This window comes from Urocampus carinirostris, chromosome 6, assembly GCF_059441175.1.
Source record: "Urocampus carinirostris isolate Australia breed hairy pipefish chromosome 6, RoL_Ucar_1.0, whole genome shotgun sequence".
NCBI lineage: Eukaryota > Metazoa > Chordata > Actinopteri > Syngnathiformes > Syngnathidae > Urocampus > Urocampus carinirostris.
In genome coordinates, this window is record NC_142354.1 from 28266226 (window position 1) to 28290800 (window position 24575).

General features: G+C 38.5%; 1 protein-coding gene and 1 long non-coding RNA gene across 5 annotated transcripts in view; one reads left to right on the forward strand and one right to left on the reverse strand.

The window, feature by feature from the left end:
- Positions 1-3660: 3660 nt before the first annotated feature.
- Positions 3661-24575, forward strand: part of LOC148364492 (transmembrane protein 198-like) — a 29455-nt gene continuing 8540 nt past the window's right edge. The window contains exons 1-2 of one of the 4 annotated variants that reach the window (XR_015850759.1): positions 3661-4090; positions 22747-22981. Coding sequence is in view for 3 of the 4 variants with exons in the window: in XM_088338602.1 (XP_088194728.1) it covers positions 22828-22981 (154 nt within the window). In the remaining variant the exon portion in view is untranslated. Of the gene's footprint in view, positions 4091-13805; positions 14120-22746; positions 22982-24575 lie in introns of those variants that run through there. The other 3 variants (XM_088338602.1, XM_088338600.1, XM_088338601.1) reach the window with 3 other exon arrangements.
- On the reverse strand, positions 13015-13623 carry LOC148364493 (uncharacterized). The gene is made up of 2 exons (XR_015850760.1): positions 13382-13623; positions 13015-13316 (listed from the first exon to the last, which is right to left on the reverse strand). It is a non-coding gene; the product is annotated as an uncharacterized LOC148364493 (long non-coding RNA).

Below are 24575 nucleotides of genomic sequence, written 5' to 3' on the forward strand. Positions count from 1 at the left end.
GGTAAACTCCAGCAGAAACACACAGTTCAGCGCTGAAATACGCACGGCCGGAGTAAAGCTTCGTGTTTATTTCGGGCTCGGTTATCAAATCAAGTTTATCCGTCTGGTTTGGGCGGGTTCAGGTTTACATACCTGAGACTCGGGTCAGGTCAGGCTAGATTATTTCTGGCCTGATCTTACCTCTTACGGACATGTCAATAGCGTCATAATAGCTGTAGGGCAGGTATGTAAAACATACAGCCGGAAGGCCACATCCGGCCCGTTGGATGATTTAATCTGATCCAGGATAAATGTCCGAGTATTTCAAAAACAAGTAGTGATTCTCTGGGTCATTTCCAACAAAAAGTTGTGGTTTTTTTAAATGAATGCAAACCAAATGCTTTCTCTAGCTGTTAGAGGAAAGTGTTGAGTTTGTACAGTATGGTGAGTTGGTGCAGGGGAAAAACTGCATTCACTCTCGCATTAAAATAAAGCTGTTAACACATTCAATGCCAAACATGAAAATATTTATCCCCATTGTTTGTGGATAAATGTGTTGTGTTTAGAAAAGATTCACTGGCTTCTGTGACAAGGATATGTACTTTAAATACTAATGTAGGTTGAATGATAAAGCGTATTACTGAGGGAAAAAAAGCCAAACATTTGGAGTTGACATTCTTTTACTGATCCCGCCTGCCTGAGAACAGAAAGTCTGGATCCGGCCCCAGAGCCCAACTGAGTTTGACATCCCATCTGTAGGGGGTACCAGAGAGCAATGTCATGGACGGCATCTGGTTCACTGAGAAAATGCAATTCAATTTGTTCGGGTTTATATGTGGAACCTTTTGCTACTAGCGTTCGTTCAAGTTTTCTTGCAGATCTTATCTGAAATGTTATTGACTGTGGGCTGCATTCTTGGTCCGTCAAGGTTTTTTTTTTTTTTTTTTTTTTTTTTAAGATATATTTACCGGTATGTATTTATTTTTGATGAGTGCCCACTTTTGCATTAGGGAATAGACAAGAAAAAGTAAAAACATATACAAATAACGAGGACAGCTCAAAGTGTTTGATTTAAACAAACTGTCACGTTGAGTATAAGTTTCCTGCAAAACCAGGATCTCGTGTGTGACAGCAGTTGCTGCCTTTAGTCATCCTCGCTTTCCAGCTGTGTGGGAGGTGGTCTCTTGTTCTCACATCTGGACTGTGTTAGTAACTTCCTGTCACTGCATCTGCTCTGCGGCCCTTTTGCAAAAGCCTCAGTCCGATCTGCTGGTCAACAAAGAGCATTGAGTGTGTGTATACAATGGTTTGAAGTGCACGTGTGCCCATGAAATCAATGCAATCACAAAAAACTCACAGCAATCGGGATGACTGTGTGGGGGGGACCAGAACTTAAGAGGTCCACCACAGCAGGTTTTATTGCACACATCTGAGGTGGAAACACTCACTCGTGGTCATTAATTTTTATTAGTGTGAATAGATGCCAAAATTGGATCTCAAAACAAAGACGAGCTTTCCTTTGAAAACTCACAATCGACTTAAATAGTTTTCTGACTACAATATTTTTACGTTTTTGGGGGGGCTTTAGAGACATTCACATATGGTCACAAACTGTCCCATTTTAACTTTGCTTCAAGACAAATGGCAGCCCTATCTGTTGATATGTCATATTTCAATAGAAAGATGAACCACATAGTGCAAAATCTGTTATGATAAACCGCTTCCATTCATCACTGTCAAAGACCAGATGTTTTGCTGTGGGGAATAACGAACATGTTTTTACATTTATTTCAGAAATCGGAGTGTTTGGGAAGGCAGATGCACACAAGTAACTGCTTGTTTTGTTCTGTCACATTCCACAAACAATTTAAATGAATAACTGATGAGTCTTTTCCCCACTTGGGGAAGACAGGCAGCAGTAACCAGAGACAAGCCTGGACATCTCCACTCAGCAATAACGCACCGCATAACTTGTAATGTTTACAGTCTGCCCTCCTAAGTCAAACCCGGAACGACCACATCTACATTAGTATTGGGCACAGTTAAGTATGTTTTCCATACAATTTATATAACGACAATACACACAGAAATTTGTTTCATGTAGTGTTTTTTTTAACCAAGGCACACTTTTTTTAACTAGAAATGTGCCTCTTGAAAATGTTTTAAAATGAATTATTGGCACCATCTCATCTCATCAGCCGTACCGCTTATCCTCATTAGGGTCGCGGGGGGGCTGGAGCCCATCCCAGCCATCTCCGGGCAGTGGGCAGGGGACACCCTGAACTGGTTGCCAGCCAATCGCAGGGCACCACTTTTCCTTAATTTGCGAGATTTTTTTACCTTCACTATGTGTTAAGTACGTGTACGCATTTTCAATTCAAACCTTAGTTTTATTCAACAAAATACAGTATAACGCAAGATTATTTTTTACCATTCGATTCTTTATCAGGCGAGGACAGAAGTGATGATCCATGATTTTGTCCCCTCTCGTTTAAATTGTTGTTCAATAACGCCTTAGGTGGTGATAATGCTTTGCTCCATATCTTTTTCCTGTTCAGTCCATCTCCGCCATTCCAATTGTGTTTGAGAGGGGTCACATCTTGTTTTATTGTGATTTTCTTGGTTTAATTTCCCTCTCATGCCCATAAAAATGGGCCCTAAGAAAGACAGTCATAAGGGGAAGGAAAAGTGGAGAATGCTGACGGCAAAGATCGAGTTGAAGACGGAAATGATGGCAAATATTAAAATTGTGTATATATATATATATATATATATATATATATATATATATATATATATATATATACACATATATATTCTATCATCTCTGCTTTAAACTGCAAAATCCTTTCATTTAGGTAATTAGAGAATTTTTTTTTTTTAATTGATTTGGGTCGCAGCTTGTTTTTTGGGTGGAATGGTGGAAACCAAGGCAGCACAAGTGCAGTGGTTAGCACATATGCGGCACAGTTCTGAGGTCATGAGATCAAACCTCACGTGTGGAGTTTGCATGTTCTCCCCGTGCTTGAGTGGGTTTCTTCCCACATTCCAAAAACATGCATTTCATGTTAAATGGCCGGTCGAAATTGTCCCTAGGTGTGAATGAGTGAGCGAATTGTCTGTCCCTGTGTGCCCTGCGACTGGCTGGCAACCAGTTCAGGGTGTCCCCTGCGCACTGCCTGAAGATAGCTGGAATGGGCTCCAGCACCCCCGCGACCCTACAGAGGATAAGCGGTGCAGATGATGGATGGATGGTGGAAACCACCTGAGAACCACAACTCTTGGTGAGCCTTATGTTATGTGTAATTAACAGAATTTTTTTCACCTATTAGTATCTTAAAATGCATGTTTGTATGATAGTTCAAGTTTTTTTTTTTTACTTATAATTCAAATCAATTTAGATTTTCTTTGGGGTTTTTTTTACTACAGGATGGTGTTAAATGATACACAAATGCCCTTTTAAAAATGCACATTTGTATGAAAGTTTATGTATTTTTGCTTATGGGTATTCAAATCACAATTGTTTTATTTGAATGAACGACGTTTTTACCACTAGGGGTCGCGGAATAATACACACTGTCGCTTTAAAATAAATAGTGGAAAATGGCACTTAGCTTTAGCTTTTAGCATAAAACAAGCGCCGAGTTCAAATTGTGGACGCCCCCTCCTCTTGCCCCCCTTCAACGGACTCAAAACACAACTCTCGGAGTTGACGACTGAGGGATTTGCCTCTGACGAAGGATAGAAAAAAAAAGTTGGGGAAGGAGGAGAAGAGAGGCGGTGCGTGACGACAAAGGAGACCTAAAAGAGAGAGAGAGTTGGACCTGGAGTCTTCCCAAGTGGAGCCCCAAGTTTCTTCTCCACTTTCACGGCTAGTTTAACTCATTAAATAGCAATTCCCTTCCTAACATTTTTTTTGTAGGAGGACAATTTACACGAATTTATGTTACCAGAGCTTTTTTAAAATCGTAAATTAGTTTAAAACAAGCAGGCTTGGTAAGAGCTCGGAAAACCGGTTCTCCCTGGCCCGTTACGACCGCTTTTGTGTTTGCATACGGTGGAGTCGATTGTGTGCTGACAGCGTCAATTGTCAAGCCTGCCGCCTCTTTCGGTAAGTTTTTCTTTCGCCATTGTCATTTATTTTGATGCTTTTTGTTACGAAAATAACTCCTCCGCAAAGGTTTTATGTTTTGATGTGCGTGACCATGTGGCGTCTCAAACAACAGTTCCATACATTGTGTACGTGTACTCAAAGTAATTGTGATAAAAGTGCTTTATTGTAACGCTGATATACAAATGAAGACGTTGTAGTGCTGAATATGGCTTTATGATGTTACCGTGAGCGTGATATTAACGCTTTTGTTTTTATAAATGTATAGCATTGTCTTTATTGCAATCGATAACAACGTAGTGTACGTTGTTTACAGCAGTGTTTTTCATCTTTTTATTTTATTTTATTACCTAAGGCATTCTTTATTTCATTGGGATAAAAATGCCAGGTACAATGTCCCTCAAATGGTTTCATTTTTTTCAAGGGACAGTGTGTATTACTTGACCACTAGATGTAGCCATATCTAGTCGTTCAACCTAAAACGCATAAGAAAGAATACAAACTACTGTGACTCAAAGTGACCAAACCATGCCATTTCACTTCTCATTTTTTGCCCAGCCTTTCTGGGGGTTTTGGAGACCCGTAGCAGCAAGACGACAGAATTATGTCAGTGCCATTTGGGTGAGGTTATGTTAAGTAAAGTAAATGCATATTTCTCAATCTTAGTGTATTTGAAATGCATGTTTATCTGATAGCTTGTGTATTTTATTATTTAAATTATATATAATATGTAATGAATGATGTTCTTCTTTCCCACGAAAAGCCACTTCAAAATTCACACGGTCGCTTTAAACACTAATTCTTGGCACCAGTTTAATTTTTTAAATCTTAGATATCATGTTGCCTATATTTTCTGTGTTCATTGTTTTCCTCTAACTTGGATGTTACTATATTTTATCCTGTTTATCAACTTTTACTGTATTCTTATCTAGTTTTACTAGATAAAAAAACAACAAAAATACTTAAGATAAGAAAAATGATCTGTCACTGGGATGAGAATATTTTTTTCTTCTGTTTTCTGTTTTTTTTTTGTGAAATTAGACATAATTAAATTAGGCAACATTATATGCAATATGTTTTTCACCTTCTTTATGTTTAAATTTTTACAGTGCTATTTGAAATGGCTTCATCAAACAAAATGCATTACTAAATATCTCTGTACTACAATGAGCAGGTAATCAGTAAATAAAAATGTTATTTGCTGCCACCCACTGACATTGATTAGTGTTGCAGTTAAAACACAATTGGGATATTTCCGATGCACACTAGACGATGTCTCATGGCACGTCAGTACCGTTAACTCTACAGATTTTGGCCTTTTCTTAAAACCATCGAATGAAATGAGTCTTTTTGTTTTAAAGCCAAGAATTATTTGAATACAACGCCCACAACTCTCTTTGTATTCTTGACAATAACCTCCCAGAAGCTGGATCAATTTTTTTTTTTAACAAAAAATAATAGGTTCCTGCCCTGCTGGCAACTAGTCTAGGGTGTCCCCAGCCCACTCCCAAAAGATGGCTGGGATGGGCTCCAGCACCCCCGCAACCCTACTGAGGATAAGCGGTGCAGATAATGGATGGATAATGGGTTCCTTGTTTAAAACTACCCCAAAAATGTGTGTCTTGCGGTAAAAACAAACCCCCTGAAAATGAGGTTTTTTGTTTATTTAGTTTTACACCCATAATTTTTATTTTTACTTAAAGGGACAGTGTGCAATATTTAATGCCTCCCAGTGGTAAAAAAAACCTTTGTCCATGTATTTTTGCCAAGTATTCAATCACACCCATTTTCATTTTTATTAAAAAAAAAATCATACGTCAATAATTTTGTATCCCTTTCACCGTGGAATCCTTATTTAAGTCGGCGCCATGTTTTTTTCGACATCCTGTCGTATATGACTGGCCCTTTCTTGTCCCAGTCACACAGTGCCATCTTGTGGTCACATATTACACACTGGTGCTTTAAGATTACCTAAAATGGTCTTTTTGTCTGTTTGTATTGTTAAAAGCATCAAAATTTGGTCTTTTTGTATAAAAGAACCTGCCCAAAATTGTGATTTTGTTTCATGATTGGGTTATATTGTACAAAACAACTCAAAATGTATCTACATTAAAAAAATTTCCAAGAGTGTAGATTCTGCCCACCCTAAAATGCTTTGCACTGGTTAGCTCAAAATATATTTCACTAAAGGTTTTGAACCTCTGCGGTAACCCGTTAGACTGAATTTAGTCTGAATTAGTAGTGGACATAACATCAAACGCCCTTTTTTAATTTGGAATCCACTATAGTACAACTTATAACATTTTACTGTTTATGTTTGTTAAATGTCCGGTAAGTCATTTGCAGTTCATATAGTTCACATCTATTTAAAAGACACAATTTTAGGTTTGTACATTCTTCGCAAACCCATAAATACATTCTTCCCTTCACAAGGCCCACATTTCTCCTTGTTGCCTCCACGGCGTGCCGGGAAGTTAGAGCCCTGCGGTTATTATGTTCTGTGATCTAGGCTAGGACTGCCCCTTGGTTTTTGGGCTAGTCAGACGACAGCCTGCAGGTCACTTGTCTTTACCAGGGACTTGAATTCTGGAGGAGTTGCAACCCCCCAATTGAGTGAGTGCCACAATTTCTATGTCTGACCTACTCTGTCAGCCTGCAACCAGATGGTTTCGCCCCTTTGAAAAGGCAAGGGGGAAATCCTTCCTGAATGAGAAGGCAGGAAAAGAGAAAAACGACAAGTCGGGCTGTGTGTTGTTCTTCTAGCAACCTCCATAGAAGAGACTGACTTTGCAACTTTTTGTCCATTTGTTTTTTGTAGTACAGTAGTTCTCAACATTTATTTAGTGGTTTACCCCCTGTGAAATATTTTTATAGCCAAGGAAACCTTGGCACACAAAGCATTTGGGGTTGAGGTAAAACACTTTTCCAATTGAGTCAATTTATTCTTCCAGTAATAAAATTGTGGGTGTAAAAAAAATGACACAATTTTTGGGGTGGTTTTAAACGAACAGACCTGTGTTTGGAGTTGATTTACTTTGGCCCGCCATGGTTTTCTGAGTATGTCAAAAAAAGCAGCCAGTCGCAAGGTCTTTTCTATCAAATGGTCTGATTTTTTTTTTAATGAATACAAACCTCCCATGTAGTTTGGTTCTATGTAGATTTTATTGCCAATACACTGCTAAAACCTTTATCTAGTACTTCTTTTTTATTCATTTCAAACCATGAATGATAATTGAGGCAAACATGTGTTTTTTGAAGCTCCCACTTGAGTTTGTATAGTGTGATGAGTTGGTTTAGGTTTAAAACTGCATTCCCTCGACTATTAAGATAAAACAGTTAATGCATTCAATGAGAAACATGAAAATCATTTTCCTATTTGTGAATAAATGTGTTATGCTTAGGAAAGATCCCTTGTCATCCATGATTGTACGATGTAGGATAGGCTACTAAATTAGTCTGAATGATAAAGCATAATACTAAAAAAAACTACGGTATTCTGAAAACATTTTAAATTTACATTCTTTTACGGCTCCGGCCCACCTGAGAACAGAAAATCTGGATCTGGCCCCAGAGCCTAAATGAGTTTATTTAACATGGACAACCAATTATTTTAGATTTCAAGCAAAATTATCGTCTTTTTTTTCTTATTTCAACCAAATCAACCCAGTTAGTTTGTAGTAAACAACCTTTATTGTAGCCTTCTAAATGTAAAACTGGATTTACAACCTTCCTGAAATATTAACATTGATTAATAATTTCTTTAAATTATTTTAATATTGATACTTCTCTTAATATTCCAAAACCTCAAGTAAAGCCCCGGGTAATCACACTTACCCCAATTTCAGAATCGCTTTTTTAGGATTTTTGGAATTACAAGTATTGACCTTGATTTCCACTTTTTTCATCAACTTGGGGTATGATAAGCGAAGTGGACCTCCAAAAATGTTTTTTTGCCTATCTATAAAACAAGCCTCTGAAAAGAACCGTCACAAAGGTTGATTTGTCTTGGTCGCTGCCTTTTTTATTTTGTGTTTGACCATGATGTGCCTTTATAACATTGCTCAGTTACATGACAACAACAAAAATTGACTTCAGTTGGTTGTACTTGATAAGCATTTGGGTCAACCTTACATTCACTGTACTTTAAGATAAGACATATCAAGTCAAAACATCTCAGAACAGTGCCTGAACAGGTCTTCATGTATGTACAAGTCCTTGTAAAAGCAGAATCTGCCAAGATTCGGTCATTGCTGTTTTGAAAAGAACACAAATATGATAGAGGAGTCATAAGCAAATGCATTTTGAAAGTGACACTGCTAAATAATTCTATTAATTGTAAATCTTTCCACAAATGTGTTTTCTGGCTCCTCTGTGATTATTTTTTTTTTATCTTTTTGTGGTAGAGGAGTTTGTGTGTCCCAATGATCCTAGGAGCTATGTTGTCTGGGTTGCTTTAAGCCCTCGGTAGTGTCACCCATGAAAAACCTGTCCTAGGTGATGGGCCAGACAAAGCCCTCTTAGCCTGTGAGACTCTGGAAGCAGCTGGCAGGTATCAGCTGGCCAAGCAGAATGCGGCTTCGGCAGTCAGAGGCAAAAACTCTGGCATGGGAGGAGCTTGGTGAGGTCATGAAAGCCTTCGAGGAAATTCTGGTCCACCATCCGCCATCTTAGGGGGGGGGAATCGGTGTGCCATCAAGATTGTGTATAGTGGAGATGGTGTGCTGCTGACATCGACCCGGAACCTTGTTAAGCCATGGGCAGAATACTTTGAAGACCTCCTCAGTGCCACCAACTCATCTTCCTCTGGGGAAACAGAGCCTGGGGACTTTGAGCTGGGCTCTCATATCTCTGGGGCTGAAGTCACTGAGGTGGTTAAAAAGCTCTTCCGTGGCAAGGCCCCAAGGGTAGATTAAATCCGCCTGGAGTTCATTATGGCTTTGTTTTTTGTGGGCTTGTCATGGTTGACACACTTCTGCAACATCGTGTGGACACCAGGGACAATATCTCTGGACTGGCAGTCTGGTGTGGTAAGTGGAGCCGGAGAGTGTGTTCCTGTAGTCGGAACACACTCTCTGGCTATTCAGCTCGCACAGGAGCGGTTCACAGCCGATTGTGAAGCGACCGGGATGAAGATCAGCACTTCCAAGTCCGAGACCATGGTTCTCAGCCAGAAAAGTGTTGCATGCTCTTTCCGGGTCGGGGCTGAGGGTTCTAATTCATGAATGAGGGTGGGATGGAACGGGAGATTAACTGACTGATCGGTGCAGCGTCTGCTGTTATGCGGACCCTCTACAGGTCTGTCGTGGTGAAGAAGGAGCTGAGCCAAAAGGCAAAGCGCTCGATTTACCGGAACTGTTTGTCATGACCGAAAGAATAAGATCCCGGATACAAGCAGCTGAAATGAGTTTCCTCCAGGGTGGTTGAGCTCTCTTTTGGAGATAGGGTGAGAAGCTGTTATCCAGGAAGGTTTTAGTTTAGAGGTGCTGCTCCCTCGCATTGAGTTAAACCAGTTGAGTTTGCTCGGGCATCTGATAAGGATGCCTACTGAATGTTTCGGGACGTTTTCCGGGCATTTCCCACCGGTAGGAAGCCTCGGGGACGACCCAGGACACGCTGGAACGCCACGGGATCCCGTCTGATTAGCTTGATTAATTGGCTGGGGTTAGGGAGAAGCGGAAGATGATGGATGGGTGGATGTGTTTGTTGGCGGCTTTTTTTTTTGAGTACCTGTGCTTGGGTTTCGTGTTGCAGGCAAGTGCTTAGCTTATGGACAACTCCAAGCAATGTAACTGTCTTTATGAACAACATCAATGTATAATAAGATAGTATTCCAGTGCAACTCATGTTCATATGAAAAGTATATTGTTTTCAACACAGTACAGATTTTCAGCCCTCTTTGTACGGCTAGTACTGGGATACTGAAAGTGACTGGAAGGGATTCTATTCCTGCTGCGAATCATCAAATAAAAATGTAAATTTATTTTGAAATAAATGTAAAACATTTATTTACTAACATAGCAGATTGTCATACAGATACTAGGCAACCAAATATTCTGACTATGTAAAATCCATTGCTGTGATGATCCCAGGAGATCAAACTTTACGATTGAGGTTGTGCAATGGTTTTCTGGATGTCCTTAGCACCAAGCACATCCAGTAAGTAAATTATTTGTCTGTGTATGTGGAAATATCACATTGCAATGGGCTAACTTTAACCCAAAAGTGTGTTTTGCATTGTATTCACTCTTCATTATTAGTGTCTATTACCTATTATTCTCTACTTCTAGGATATTTTTATAAATCGGTCTGCTCCTATCTGACTCAACATTTGTCACATTGGTTTCAACACTACATTTTCTTGCATCATACAAGCCTACCGGACTAGTTGTTTTTGATCCAATTTACATACTGATAAGTGACATTACGTACTGTATGTTAAAGAAGACTTGAACCAAGTAGACTAACTGACTCTAGTAGTACATTTGGTCCGCATACATTTGAGTTTTTTCTGCAGTATTATGGATAGCTGTGGTTTAACTGCTTATTCCCAGACTTTCCTTTGTTTTTGCAGATTTAGACTATGTGAATGATAGGAAAGAATAACTTTTTTTTATGCTATTAACACCCACCCAACAAAATCCACACACCAATTTTAAGAACATGAATTTTTGGTTTATCGTGTCCATTTTTTTCCCCCATTTATTAAGCACAAATTGTCTAATCTGTTGTCAATAAAGGCGTTAAATCACAGTGTAAGTGGGGTTTGTCTAAAATATATTACCAAAGTCAAGTCACGTTTATTTGCGCAGCCCTTAATCACAAAAAGTCTCAAAAGGCTGCACAGAACACCATTACAACATCCCCTGATCTAAAACCGACATGAGGGAAACGAAAATCTCACACTCGGCATGAGGGAAATTAGGAAACCTTGGAGAGAGGTCACACATAAGGTTATCCCCATTCCAGGATTATAAGGTTGCCAAAAATGTTGTTAGGGCATCAACAGACCCAACAACTGATTAAAAAAAAAGATAAAAGCCGCAAAATACTTTTTAGAAACGTAAACATCGATAATACCTGTGTCATGTAAGAGGTTTGAGGAATGAACTGAAATAACTTCGACACGCCTACATTTGTATTTCTTTCCTGATTATGCAGCTCTTTTTAGGCTAGCGCATGTGAAGTGCCAAACAGTGAAAATGTACATTTTCAGTAAAAACACCACAACTGCTGCAAAACAAACAAGAAGGTAAGACAAAATTAAACCTTTTATTAAGCAAATGTATATATTTTTTTGTTTTACCTGGGGATGTCTCCAAAATGATACATTAAGTGCTAACTGATCCATTGATTTATTGTCTTTTTCCATCTGTACATCTCTACCAGTTTATATACTCATGTATCATCTATACATCGATCTATCTGTATACCATCTTAGTTATCAATTAACTGTACTTGTCGTTAATCTGTATCTGAAATAATCTGTTGCATTGCCAGATTGCATGTTATTTCTTTTTCCTATGCGCCAACTTTGTAGTAAATTTTGGGTACTATAGACTGTTAACTGGTTTTGTGTCTGTCTGGAAAATGTGTTGTCTAGTAATTTGATGAGATCACTCTGAAGGGTACAATTATTTTCAATTGCTGTCACACAGCATTTTTGGTTTCGCAATACCTTTCATTAGAATAACTAACCCAAGTTAAGTACACCTAAATGACATGTGTATACATTTTGGTGGGTTTTAAAACTGTAATCTAAACCCCATGTCAGACAAAGTGTTTTAAAGCCACACCCAGAAGCCAATAAAAGCTCATCTCCACCCCTTTTTAAGTGTTTTGACTTGCCCAGCCTAAGGCTTTAGCCGGTTTTAAAACTACAAATTTGTATATCGGTTTCCTTTTTTTCTCTGTTCATGAATGTTTTTTTTTAAAGCAACAATACATATTGACTATCAGTGTTGGGCACGTTACTTTGAAAAGTTAATTCTTCACTCACTACTTTTTTCGGAAAGTTACTGAGTTACTCAATTGCAGGTATGTCCAAAGTTGGCCCCGGCGGCCAGTTATGGCTCATGATCCAGCTTTTACTGGCCCGCGGCCTCTGTCATAAAATGAATGGTATTTAGCCCGCCAGTAATGTTGACCGCAATATAAAGTAAATTTGTACAAAAAAAATGAATCACTATTTCACCAGACAATGGCAATAGCCCTTTGGCCACTTTGACCTTGTTTTCGGTGAGAATTTTAGCCCAACCTAATTTGATCTGGCGACTTTTAATTTTAAAAAGGAAAGTTGACAGGGAGGTCTGCCACTTCCAGGAAAAGTAGAAATTGTAGTTTTGTTTTGTTTTTTTAACTGATCCAAGAGACTGTGGCTGTTTTCATAGAATATCATATGAAGAGGCAATGTCAGAGGAAACCTACAAAACACTATAAAAAGCTTACTAGAAACAAACGCTGTGAAAAGGTGAAGCAACTGAGAGCTGTTTTAACAACATAACAGCACTTTTTCACAAGACCCTTTGAGTCAAATGAAAATGTCACAAAGGCGGGCTAAGAGGTTGCGATGCTATTCCGCTAAAGATACCGAGCCCACAGAACCGAACAGAATAAATTTAGAATTCGAAACCATCTCCTTGGAGAGATCTCTGACGTCTTTAAGATTCATGTCTCAGACGGGATTCAGAGTGGATGACAGTTGAGGTCAGACAGACTTGCAGTGTGGGACCACTTGCCGATAAAGCAGTCTTTTTTTTTTCGTTCGTATGGCTTCGTGGTACCTTGCTTTGTTCGACCAGCTGGCAAGAAGAGAGAGTGAATCCTGTCCGCTATTCCATTTCAAAGGAACCGTATATGATTTGGAGGAAAGCTGGCGATTATTCGTCATGATTCCCTCAGTCGAATATTTTCAGTACATCACAAACTTCATGTTATCGGACTTTATTGTAATCCACTGAAGATTTGTGGTCTCTGCGATGAGACCTGGGTACGTTCAGGAACTGTCCATCAGCTCTTTAAACTGGGGTGGAATGCAAATGTTCAGTTCTGTCTGTGGTAACAAAAACACATAACCAAAAGGGTGGACGGGAAAAAAAACATCATCCTGACGAAATGAAGGCGTTTGTAGTCCGATAATCCAGTAGAAAACGAAAAGGAGAGTCTTTGAAAAGAAAAAAGGGAAAGGTCTTGGGGGTAAGAATGCGTCTCTCCCGGTCTGCCGACAAACCTAAAAAGAAGGAAAAAACAAGAATGTAGTAGTCTTTGTGATGGGTTTGTTTGCCATACACACACTTGTGAAATTACGGTAGGACGTTCTCCATTGTGTGACATCATACCGCACGCATTGTTTTGCATCATTTTAGATGGCTGCTGTTTTAGTTTGAATGAGAGTTGTGTTCACATTTGCGTGTTGTTTGTAAATACATTTGCCAAAAGGATGACAGAGGATGTCCTGCTTATCTGTGCTGATTTCTAAAAGACAAAGTAACGCACCGCTTTTGACCTACAGTAACTGAATTATTGCCAACACTAATGTCAAGACACAGTTTCAGTGCAATGTAGAATCAAACCCTACAGGAAGGACTTGCCCTACTTATTCTTGAATATGTTGCAGTTAAACTGTGATATGTATTTCTTTGCTACATCATACGCATACACTGATGACATGTGACCGCCATCTTAAAAGTTGTCTTTGTGTTGCTGTTTTCACGCTTCTTAAAGCACAGACTCTCTCTCTGTCTTTTTTTGAAAGGGCTCTATTGTTTTAGTCAACATCAGGCAGGCTTTAATGGGTTCAGATTATGAACTATGCATTCGTCTGTTGTGGCGGCTCGAGGAATTATGAAATTTGATTAGTGCAAATCTAAAATGTATTTTTGCGCTAGCATTCATGGGCCAGTTATAACGATCATTTTAGTCATACAATGAATACAATTACTTGAACAAGAGAAGAAGCTTTTTGAACTGTTAAGTCTTTTGAATTGTTTTGAAAGATTTTAAGCTTTGGAACTTCGGTGAACGCAATGCAATGTAAGTAACATTTATTGAACCAACTGTTGTATCAAGTCGCTACGTTTATGTGGAGGCAATTTTCAGAAATTCTCAGACTGGGATCAGAAGTCAGATTTTTGAAGCAATCCAAGTACAACATCTACATGCCTAGAGACAAATTAAAAACTCCCTTTTACATGGCGTTGGGGAACATTCCGATGGCAAGGGCTAAGTGGGAGCCACATCATTACGCAAATAAGCGTGTGTATGTATGTATGTATATATATATATATATGTATATGTGTATATATATATATATATGTATATGTATATGTGTATATATATATATATATGTATATGTATATGTGTATATATATATATATATATGTATATGTATATATATACCGGTATATAAGATGTATTGTAGCGTCTGAGAGACGGTGAAAAAAAGCGGGCCACTTTATTCAAAGCCACACCACAAAAAAGTAAAAGTTACAAAAAGTGAAAGTCGACTGCTCTCGAAGACTTAAACGCATTCTCGTCTCTCGGCATTCACACTCTGATGTACGGAGGCATTCAGGTAACACGAACCGTAGTTATTTACAGAACATGACAAATTCACATATTGACATCAGCAGAGTTGCTACACTGCCCCCTTACTAAATCCCTTACCCTAAGGGATCACACAAAAAGTATCATAGGTAATCAGGGGGCCTTATTTGTCTCAGGGTTCACCCTGTAATAGGCACAGGGGGTTGTATCTGCAGTCCTGCTGTACCCTGCTGCTGGACCGTGGGCTAGTTCACCCGGTCTTGAACCGGGGACCTTTTGCGTGTCAGGCGAATGTGCTAACCACTGCTCTACATGTGTTGGCCTGGAGGGCTAAGGGTGCCACCAGGCTGTGCTTGCCCAAAACACATCACAGAAAACGGTGCCGCTACGACCCCTAGTGGTGAAGGGGACAGACCCAACCACCCAGATAATTATTTATATATAATGTATATATATATATATATATATATATATATATAGCATTTTAAGACTTGGGACAAAAATAAAATTGAAATGTTCCTGGGAAATCAACTAATACATGTAAAGGTTTGATTGCAAGTCAGTCAGAGTCTGTGTGTATTATTCGTCTCTACTACAATTCCACTTTGCTTTCCAGGACAACAATATGCCGGATGATAGTCGGCCTGTGTAGAGTAATTTGAAAAGTAAAGTTTCCTGGTGTTATGCTAAAGTATTATACATAAAGTGGTTCCTACTTTGTGGAGTAACTTAATATGGGTAGTTACTAACTCACAATTCAAAGAAATACTGCTTCTATGATTTGAACAGCTGGTGACCAGTGACGAACTGTATGTGACACTGAGAAAAAGACAGCTGAACAAAGAACAAACTGAAGAGAATAACTGACATTTTTGGCATCTGAGCAGGACAAGTGACAGAGAAACTCAAGCTGGGGGGAGCTACAGCACAGGATCGAGCATTGGAAAAGTTACTTGGTAAAAGCTCCTGGGTCAAGGTTCCCCAATCAGTTTGGCAGCATAAGAGTATGACCATTGCCCCCTTTAAGAATTAAGAATCTGGACATATTTCTTCCCTTATTGTGTAAGCTAAGTTTTTTCAGGGAACCAACACAAATAGAGTTGCAACACCACAGACGGGAACTGTTTAAGTCTTGTCTGTCGGATCACTTTGTAACGTGTTCTCATAATTTAGATTATTTCCTGTATTGGTTCTGACTGATCTTCTCAGCGGCATAAACTCATCAACGTTTGTCTACGCTTATCTAAAGCGTCAGCGTTGAAGATCCCAAAGCCTGGCTGCTGTCAAAAAAAACAATAATAAACCCCCGTTGAAAGCTGATGTTCCACTTCCTCATCAGGTCTTTCCTGCTTCTCCAAAGCAGGAAGCCTCGTTGGGGCCCATCTGATGCCCTGCTCAATAATTCTCCAGAGTGAAAACAGATGCTTTTTCGGAGGATATGCAATATTTTTTTTGTGTTTACCCATGTTTTAAATCCACCGGCTGTCTGTGGGAAAAGCCATATTAAACCCACTTATGACCACACTTTCTCTATTACTCCTGTTGTCCAGTCTTTACAACTTTTTGGCCGGTGGTCAAGTTCAGTAGAAGACGTCCTGATTTATGGCTGCAACTGAAGAGAACAACTTGCATTCTCTGGTGGCTCCTTCCAGACGGAAAAACGATAATCTTTTCAGCTGGCTATGGGCTTCAAGTTGGGAAGAAGACCTTTTTTTCCCCCTGATCAGTTCTATTCGACTCTTGATTAAACACGCCCAAATTAGCTATGCGAGTAACTTGTTGCCAGGCGTCCCCAGCAGCTGAGTACTCAATTGAGCTTTGGTCAACCCTCTGTCGTTTGTTTAGGGGCGGGGTATCCTAGGAATGCCCTCTAATGACGCTCATCTAAAGTGCAAATACAAGTTTTACTACCGAGATAGCAAGACAGTCAGTGGAGCAACCATTTACTTTTATTGAAAGAAAATGGAAGGAGACCAAGAGGAAGGCCGCGATTGATGTGGATGGATGGTGTTATGAGTGCACTGCAGGAAAGAGGTCTAAATCTAGTGAAAGCTAGAGCTATTGTTGGTGATAGGAATGAGTGGAGAGGTGTTGTAAAAGGATAGTGGGATGTTTGGACGCGTTGTAAGGGATGGGCAGGGCTCCTGTATGAGGCGGCAGGGGTAAACCAGTGAAAGCTGTCGGGCTCTGCTGTTGAAGAGTGTGTTGTGTCATCCTGGCCCGAGTGACATGGCCGCTTTCTTGTGTCCCGTTTCATCTGGAGGGACGAAAGCATGACCAACTTAGGTGACGAGGTGCCTAACTTGTTTGGGTTTTGGGCATTTGGGTTGGCCATGGTCCAAAAATGTTTGTGTGTGTTTTTTGCTATTTTTTTTTAATGTCTTTGTTATTGTATGTGTTTGTCCTGCTGTCGGTCACCCCTGTTGAGGGATATGACCAAGGTAGATTGATAGATGGATAGAATTATTGATTAAATAAATAACGATGTTAATACCTGTTTTGATAACTGATTTAACACCCAGATGCACTTTTTGATTAAAAATTCTCCATTTCCTCAGGATATTAGCTTTTAAACAATACATCTTCACGAATATTCTCTTTTATTGGAGAGAACCAACTTTTTCTTTTTTTTTTCTTTTTTTTTCTTTTTTTTTGGATACATTCCGAACATTTACATTTGATTAATTTCTCACGACACTGATCTATTTCTCATTTGAGTAAAAAATTCCTCAGTCCAAAATATCATCTCTTGGTAAATTGATTTTATTCTGACCTAACAAAAAATGCATGATGCTTGAATTTGTTTTCTCTTCAAGAACGTCTACAGCACTGTTCATTAGCCATTTATTACATTTGTTTCACTGAGTTTAAAAGTTTAAATATTCCAAGTTAAAGGTAGTGACATACTTGACTTTGCACTACAAAGGGTCTAATGTTCTATCTGACTTATGATTCAGGTTAACTTCATTGACCCCTAAATTCCTTGTCGTACAATTGCTTTCTTTGTCATTGAGATAGCTAATGGTCCAGCGTGTACAATTTTCACGCAATGTCAACTAGAAAGATTTTGAGAGCAGATAAACAAAATGTGAGGGATCTCTCAAAACAAAGGATAGTAATATTCAAACAAGAGCTGTCTTTGTGCTGAAATTCTCACCTAATGTACATGTCATGTAGAAAATGCGACGTGGAGATACAATTGTTCGAGTTCCACCTTAAGATTGTTTGCTTCGAACGGGAGGAAGGACACAGTCAGTCAGCTGCCATCTTGAACCAAACCTTCTTCTTTTGCCTGTTCCCTTGGTTTTCCCAGCAGTCGTTACTTGGGCCTCCGTTTCACGTGCTTGCAAGTGTCGCTAGAGGTCACACCATGGGCCTCAGTGTCTTTGTTGTGGTCCACAATGGCGCTATTCTTCAAAACGGCCAGATCTTCTCAAAGCTGCCAGACATGGGACAACCATTGTGACGCATAGTAACACGAAACAGCCGCAAAGACCCATGTGAGTGTCTGGGTGTCTTCATCAAGACCACTAAGAAAGAATGTTCCTTCTTAGAGGCTTTTTTGGGAATGATGTCACTTACAGTGCTATGTAGAAGTGACTGAGATGTTAGCAACACACCAAAAATGACGTCCCTAATGGCACTGGGTTTTATTAGCAAAATGTTGCTTTCATTTCTTACTGGCAAACTATTCGATGATGTAAGACTTTGTAAGCATTACAAATCCTTAGTTCAGTTCATTTTCAGTTCATTTTCTTTTATGGTTTACTGGAAAGGACCACTCCGAAGGAACACTAATTTGAACCCTAAATTCTTTCGACTGCTAATGGCTGTGCTATCATGTTTGAAAAAAGTTTACAGAAGACCGCAAGTACTGTCACCACATTCAATTTATTAGACATATGTTTTTTAAAACTAGCAAATTCATTTGCAGATAAGGCATCTTTTATGAATTGGAGTTATGGCTAAAATTTGTCCAAAGATTTGTAAAATTCTTTGAAAGTTTTTAAATAAATTATTTATATTCTGTAGTGATAAACCCGTTTTTTTCTGTCAGCCTTAGGGTTGCCTTTTTTTTTTTTTTAAAAGAGGACAATTCCGAACTGTAGTTAGCAATGTTGTGAAGGATTGTTTTATTAAGAATTTCGATCGTATACTGATGGTCCTAGAATAGTTTTCAACCAAAGGTAGATGGCACTAGCATGCTGACAATAGGTTTTAGTGTACAATTAATGCATTTATCTATTTGTTTCAAAGATATTTTGAAATAAATGTTTTCCCAGTGCTACCGCTTATTACGAATATTCCATGATATGCGGAATATTCCTACTAGTTTATTGCAAATTACGAAATATGCAATATGAGAATATGAGAGTTAGAGTAATATCAAGTTTGTGGTCGTAGTTTTCTTTTATTTCAGCATAAAAATGGTAAAGGAAGAGAAGGACTGTTTGAAATACAGTCCAAATGCCAACCCAAACCCCCTAAAACAGGGGTCGGGAACCTATGGCTCGCGAGCCATATATGGCTCTTTCTACGAGTATCTGTGGCTCAGAGACAGATTTGATTGCATGCAAAATTTCTCCATCTTGTCCAAAACTTGTTTCGTCTATCCTATTAAGTTACACGCAAAGCCAAACCGAAACTTACTGGCGAATGATTACTTCGCTACAATTTACAGTCAAGGTGTCACACAAAAAAATGGGGGGGAAAAAACTCGTTTTAGCTGTACAACGCTAAAGAATCCTTTATATAAAAGTTCACTATGTAATCTGTGTTCAGTGTTCAGATACCTTATGATGAATCCACAGAACTGTAAATACGCCAAAACACCGGAAGAGAACTTAGTCATTTGATTGGGTGAGTGGGAGGGATGGGTGGAGCTATGCAAAAAGTACAAGCACTCCTTCCCATCTCTCGCCAAAGGTAAGCACATAAGGCTCCCTATTCTCAGAATGTTGTGACGTTTTTACAAAATAAATGCTTGCATCTGGTTTTGAAACCAATATGTATGATAAAAAAGGGTCAAAAGGAGTTTAACCGATCTTGAGTCATTGCAAGAAAGAGACAAGTTTAAAGTGGTATGTTTGTTGATTTTGGGACAGGGGCTCTGGCATTATTCTCTTTTCATAATTTTTATCAAATCATCAAAAATAAATGTGCTGAAGACTAAGCTTTTGTCTGGGGCGCGGGTTTAGCAATTTAGTAAATTTGTCTCATAATATATGGTGTGGCTCTTTCCCAAAATAAAATTAATATTTTTTGCTTTTATGGCTCTTTGAGTCAAAAAGGTTCCCGACCCCTGCCCTAAAAGATGAAAAAGGAGTCTCGTTGTCACAATATGTTAACCCATTTTTAACAATGACAATAAAGGTATAGTCTATTCTATTCTATTCGAGCGGTTCTAAGAAATTAAAATACTTTAACGTGCAACAAAATGAGCTGCAATGATGATTTTAGCCAGAAGCAAGTAAAATAACTTAGATACACCACCTTAAACATACGTACCTAATAATTAACCTGTTTATTTTTTATTGAAAACACAATTACACTGATTCCATTAACAGAGACACAAGTTTGTCTGGGCAAATACATTTTTTTTGATTCAAGGAAATCAATCACTGATATTTTGGGCTAATATTTGTTTTAGGTAAAGGGAAAATATATAAACAAATATATTTTATACAAACACCAACTCATAAATGTTTCCTACTGTCATTCGATGAGTTTAATCAGGTTTTCGCATTTAAAATGTTTTCAATATAAAGCGAGACTCTTTTAAAAAATTGTACGTGTGGTTTCATCATCTACAAGAGTCCGTTTTAAATTGACAATACCATTAGGTGTGGAATTGCCAAGTATCGGCACAGATTATTAGCCACTGTACACACATTTCTAATTTTACATATAGTTTTTTGTAGTCTGTCTATCCAACATTTTTTTCTCCGGTCTTCCATGAGTGAGATATTCCACGTTGTTGCGTCGTCCTTCAGCTGATAGCAATCAAAAGCGAGGACGCAAACCAAAATGTACTCGAGTGAGGGAAAGTTTCACAACAGCAGAGGCTCATTTTTTCCATGTCAAGTCATTCCCGGGAAACACGTGAATGTGCACGTTTCCAGTGCCAAACACGAACCGTCAACGTGGAATTATACGCAATGTGAGTGACAGTCCTTGTCAAGAAGCAGTGATGAGGCAAGTTAGTTGGTCTAAACCAGAGGTGGGCAACTATTTGGAGTGACGGGCCAAATTGGGTACAAAAATTGTGGCCTGGGGTCAGATCCTGGAGCCCTATCCAATTTTTTCATTGATGGATAAATATACATGCAGACTACATGTTGAATTTCTTTATATTTGTTTTTAAATAGATTCGTTTCATTAAGTTCATTTTAAATACAATAAAGAAAAATAATAATTAGGTGCCTGTTTAAAGCACAAAATTTGTATCTGTATGATCTAATTGGTAGGTGCCTTGACACGAGACCTAGCTTAAAACACTCCCAGAAGCCTAAAGTACAACTGTGTAAATTTTCGCGAAAATCGTTTTAGCTGTTCATGAGCCTATAAGCAACATACAAACACAAACACACAAATTGGGATTTATAAAATAGTTTTGATTAAATTAGCATTGTTGTATTTTCTTCGTATTTTGTAGTATTTTCACAGTTGTATTTTGGTAGTATTTCTGTATTATTATTTAAGTATGACTGTAGTTTATTCTTGTAGTATGTCTGAGGTAGTTTTTTGTAGTAATTCCATAGTAGTATTTCTGTAGAATATTGGTAGTATTTCAATTTTAGAATTTTATAGTATATCTGTATTATTTTTTTAGTATTGCTGTAGTTGTGTTTTTGTTGTCTTTCTTTGGTATTTTTTGAATATTTCTGTAGTGATATTTTTGTAGTATTTCTGTTGTGATATTTCTGTTGTATTTTTGTATTATAGCTTTTTTAGTATTTCGGTACAAAAGAAGTATTTTAAGTATTTCCATTGTAGTATTTTATAGTATTCAGTATTTTGTAATATTATTGTAACTGTATTTTTGTAGTGTTTCTGTTTTCATATTTTTATACTAGTATTCTTATACTTTAATATTACTGTAGTAGTTTTTTGTAGTAATTCCATAGTAGTATTTCTGTAGAATATTGGTAGTATTTCAATTTTAGAATTTTATAGTATATCTGTATTATTTTTTTAGTATTGCTGTAGTTGTGTTTTTGTTGTCTTTCTTTGGTATTTTTTGAATATTTCTGTAGTGATATTTTTGTAGTATTTCTGTTGTGATATTTCTGTTGTATTTTTGTATTATAGCTTTTTTAGTATTTCGGTACAAAAGAAGTATTTTAAGTATTTCCGTTGTAGTATTTTATAGTATTCAGTATTTTGTAATATTATTGTAACTGTATTTTTGTAGTGTTTCTGTTTTCATATTTTTATACTAGTATTCTTATACTTTAATATTACTGTAGTAGTTTTTTTGTAGTATTTCCAAAATAATAAATTGCGTTTTTAAGCACTGTGAATTTGATATTTTGTTTTTTAGTAAGTTTGTAGTATTTTCGTAGTACTTCTCTTGTAGACACACAAAAAGACAATGGAGGCAAAGTTTGCCCACACGAAAAAATTATGAGTAGTCCTTGATTTACTATTTTGTGTGTGTGTGTGTGTGTGTGTGTGTGTGTGTGTGTGTGTGTGTGTGTGTGTGTGTGTGTATGTATATATATATATATATATATATATATATATATATATATATACATATATATATGTGTCTTCTGTCCATTTTCATTTGGCAGGCCGGATAAAATACCCTGCAATGTGGCCTGCGGGCCGTAGATTGCCCACCCCTGGTCTGAACAGTAAAAGCAGGGCCATATTCTGCGGAGCTTTATTTCTGGTTAAAAACGTGAGTTGCTTGTAATAGGATCTGCTTTGTGGTGAGCTCATGTCAGAGGCCTGCCATGGGTCCACCCATGCGCTCGCATTTGGCCCCCTCACATTAACCTCCTAAAAGTCACTGTTTAGTAGCAGCAAATTTACAGGATTAAAGATGTCCTTATTAAGGATTAAAGCAACACAAAAATAAAAAAATGCTTTTGTGTTTCACTTCACAGCAACCAAAATGGACCTGAGATAACATCAGCAGCTCGGTCCACCTTCTTTCCTGGTCTTGCCCTGGACCCAAAAACCGCAAGATGGCCGATCCCACCTCGCCGAGCGGCCATCCCGCGGGGGCCGGCGGAGTCGAGGTTGACGCTTGCAGCTTGGAGATCGAGCGCAAGTACGAGATCATCCCGGCGGTCATCTGCTCCATGTGTTGCATCTTTGGCATCATCTACTGCTTCTTTGGTGAGAAACGATCCCAAATGGTACAATACCCGCAATACGAAAACCTGGTCTGCGCAGGGTCCTTACGGGTGCTTGAAATCCTTGAAAATACTTGAATTTTAATGTTGTGCTTTCAAGTATTCAAAGTGCTTGCATTTTGGGTAAAGTTCCTGTAAATGATTCAAATTGTTGCCATTTTCACAAAAGGTGTGCTTAAAAATGAAGCAGACACTTCTCTCTGGTGGCTTCGCTTTGCCATTGCATTTTTTTCCCTCGTGATTAATGGCAGTTAATTTAGTTTGCGTGGCATTGTCCTATGAAGCATCATTGCCCCCTATAGGTCGCACCCAAGAGGACAGGTGCATGCTACACCTAAACAAGGCATTATGGAATGTGTATTGGTGCAAGGATACGCATCAATTATGGACATTTATTATGGGCCATGAGAAAAACATTAAGGTAGCGTTTCCCAGTGTAACATTGAATGGGAAGAACACCCTACAACTAAAGTGTAAGCTTAATACAGTGTTCTCGTTTGCCCGCGTCCCTGCGTCCTAGACGCATTATTTTTGCTGGGGACGCATAGTCTCGAATCAACGTGCGTCCCCGGGACGCAACTTTTTTGAGACAAAATTTTCTTTATTACGCGATTACATTTTTTTTTTAAACAAAGATTTACCGCACTACAAACTTTTCGTCAGACAGATCCAGCAGATTTGTCCCAAACATATTTGCATGCATATTGTTCAGATCCACAAAATCTGGATGATATAGTCAAGATCTTGATAAATGCACACACAAGATCAAAAGTTGCATATGTAAACCGCAGCCATATTTGTGGCTTTGCAAAACGCCGGATTTCTTATTTCGATGGTACTGGAGAAATGAGAAAAATTGGCTTTAAAAGTCCTTGAAAAGTGCTTGAATTTGGCCACAAAAAAGGTGTACAAACACTGAATATTGCAACGTCAACACAACCTTTTTAGGCTCTGATTTTGTCTAATACGAGTTTCACGCACACTGTGTGCAGCACAGTTCTGAGGTCATGAGATCGAACCTCCTGTGTGGAGTTTGCATGTTCTCCCCCTGCTTGCGTGGGTTTCCTCCGGGTACTCCGGTTTCCCTCCGACATTCCAAAAACATGCATGTTAGGGTAATTGACCGGTCCAAATTGTCCCTCGGTGTGAATGAGCGCGTGAGTTGTCTGTACCTGTGTGCCCTGCGGCTGGCTGGCAACCAGTTCAGGGTGTCATCCCGCCCACTGCCCGAAGATAGCTGGGATGGGCTCCAGCATCCCCGCGACCCTACTGAGGATAAGTGGTCCAGATAATGGATGGATGGATGAGTTTGTTTTAATGTGAGGATGTTTATAACCAAATCAGCCAAACAAAGTTGGATTAAGAATCAACTAACAATCACTTACTAGTCCCTTTTAACATGTGCAGCAGATTGATGTATATAAAGTCAACTGAATGGGTGGTGCAAAGTAAGGTTTTCAAAAACTGTTAAATTTAAATACAGTAATGCCAAAAAGTTATTTTTATTTACAGTTTTAGATATTTTTCTCCCTTTTTTCTGACAATTTCACTTTTAAAATGTTCCACTAGGATTGGTC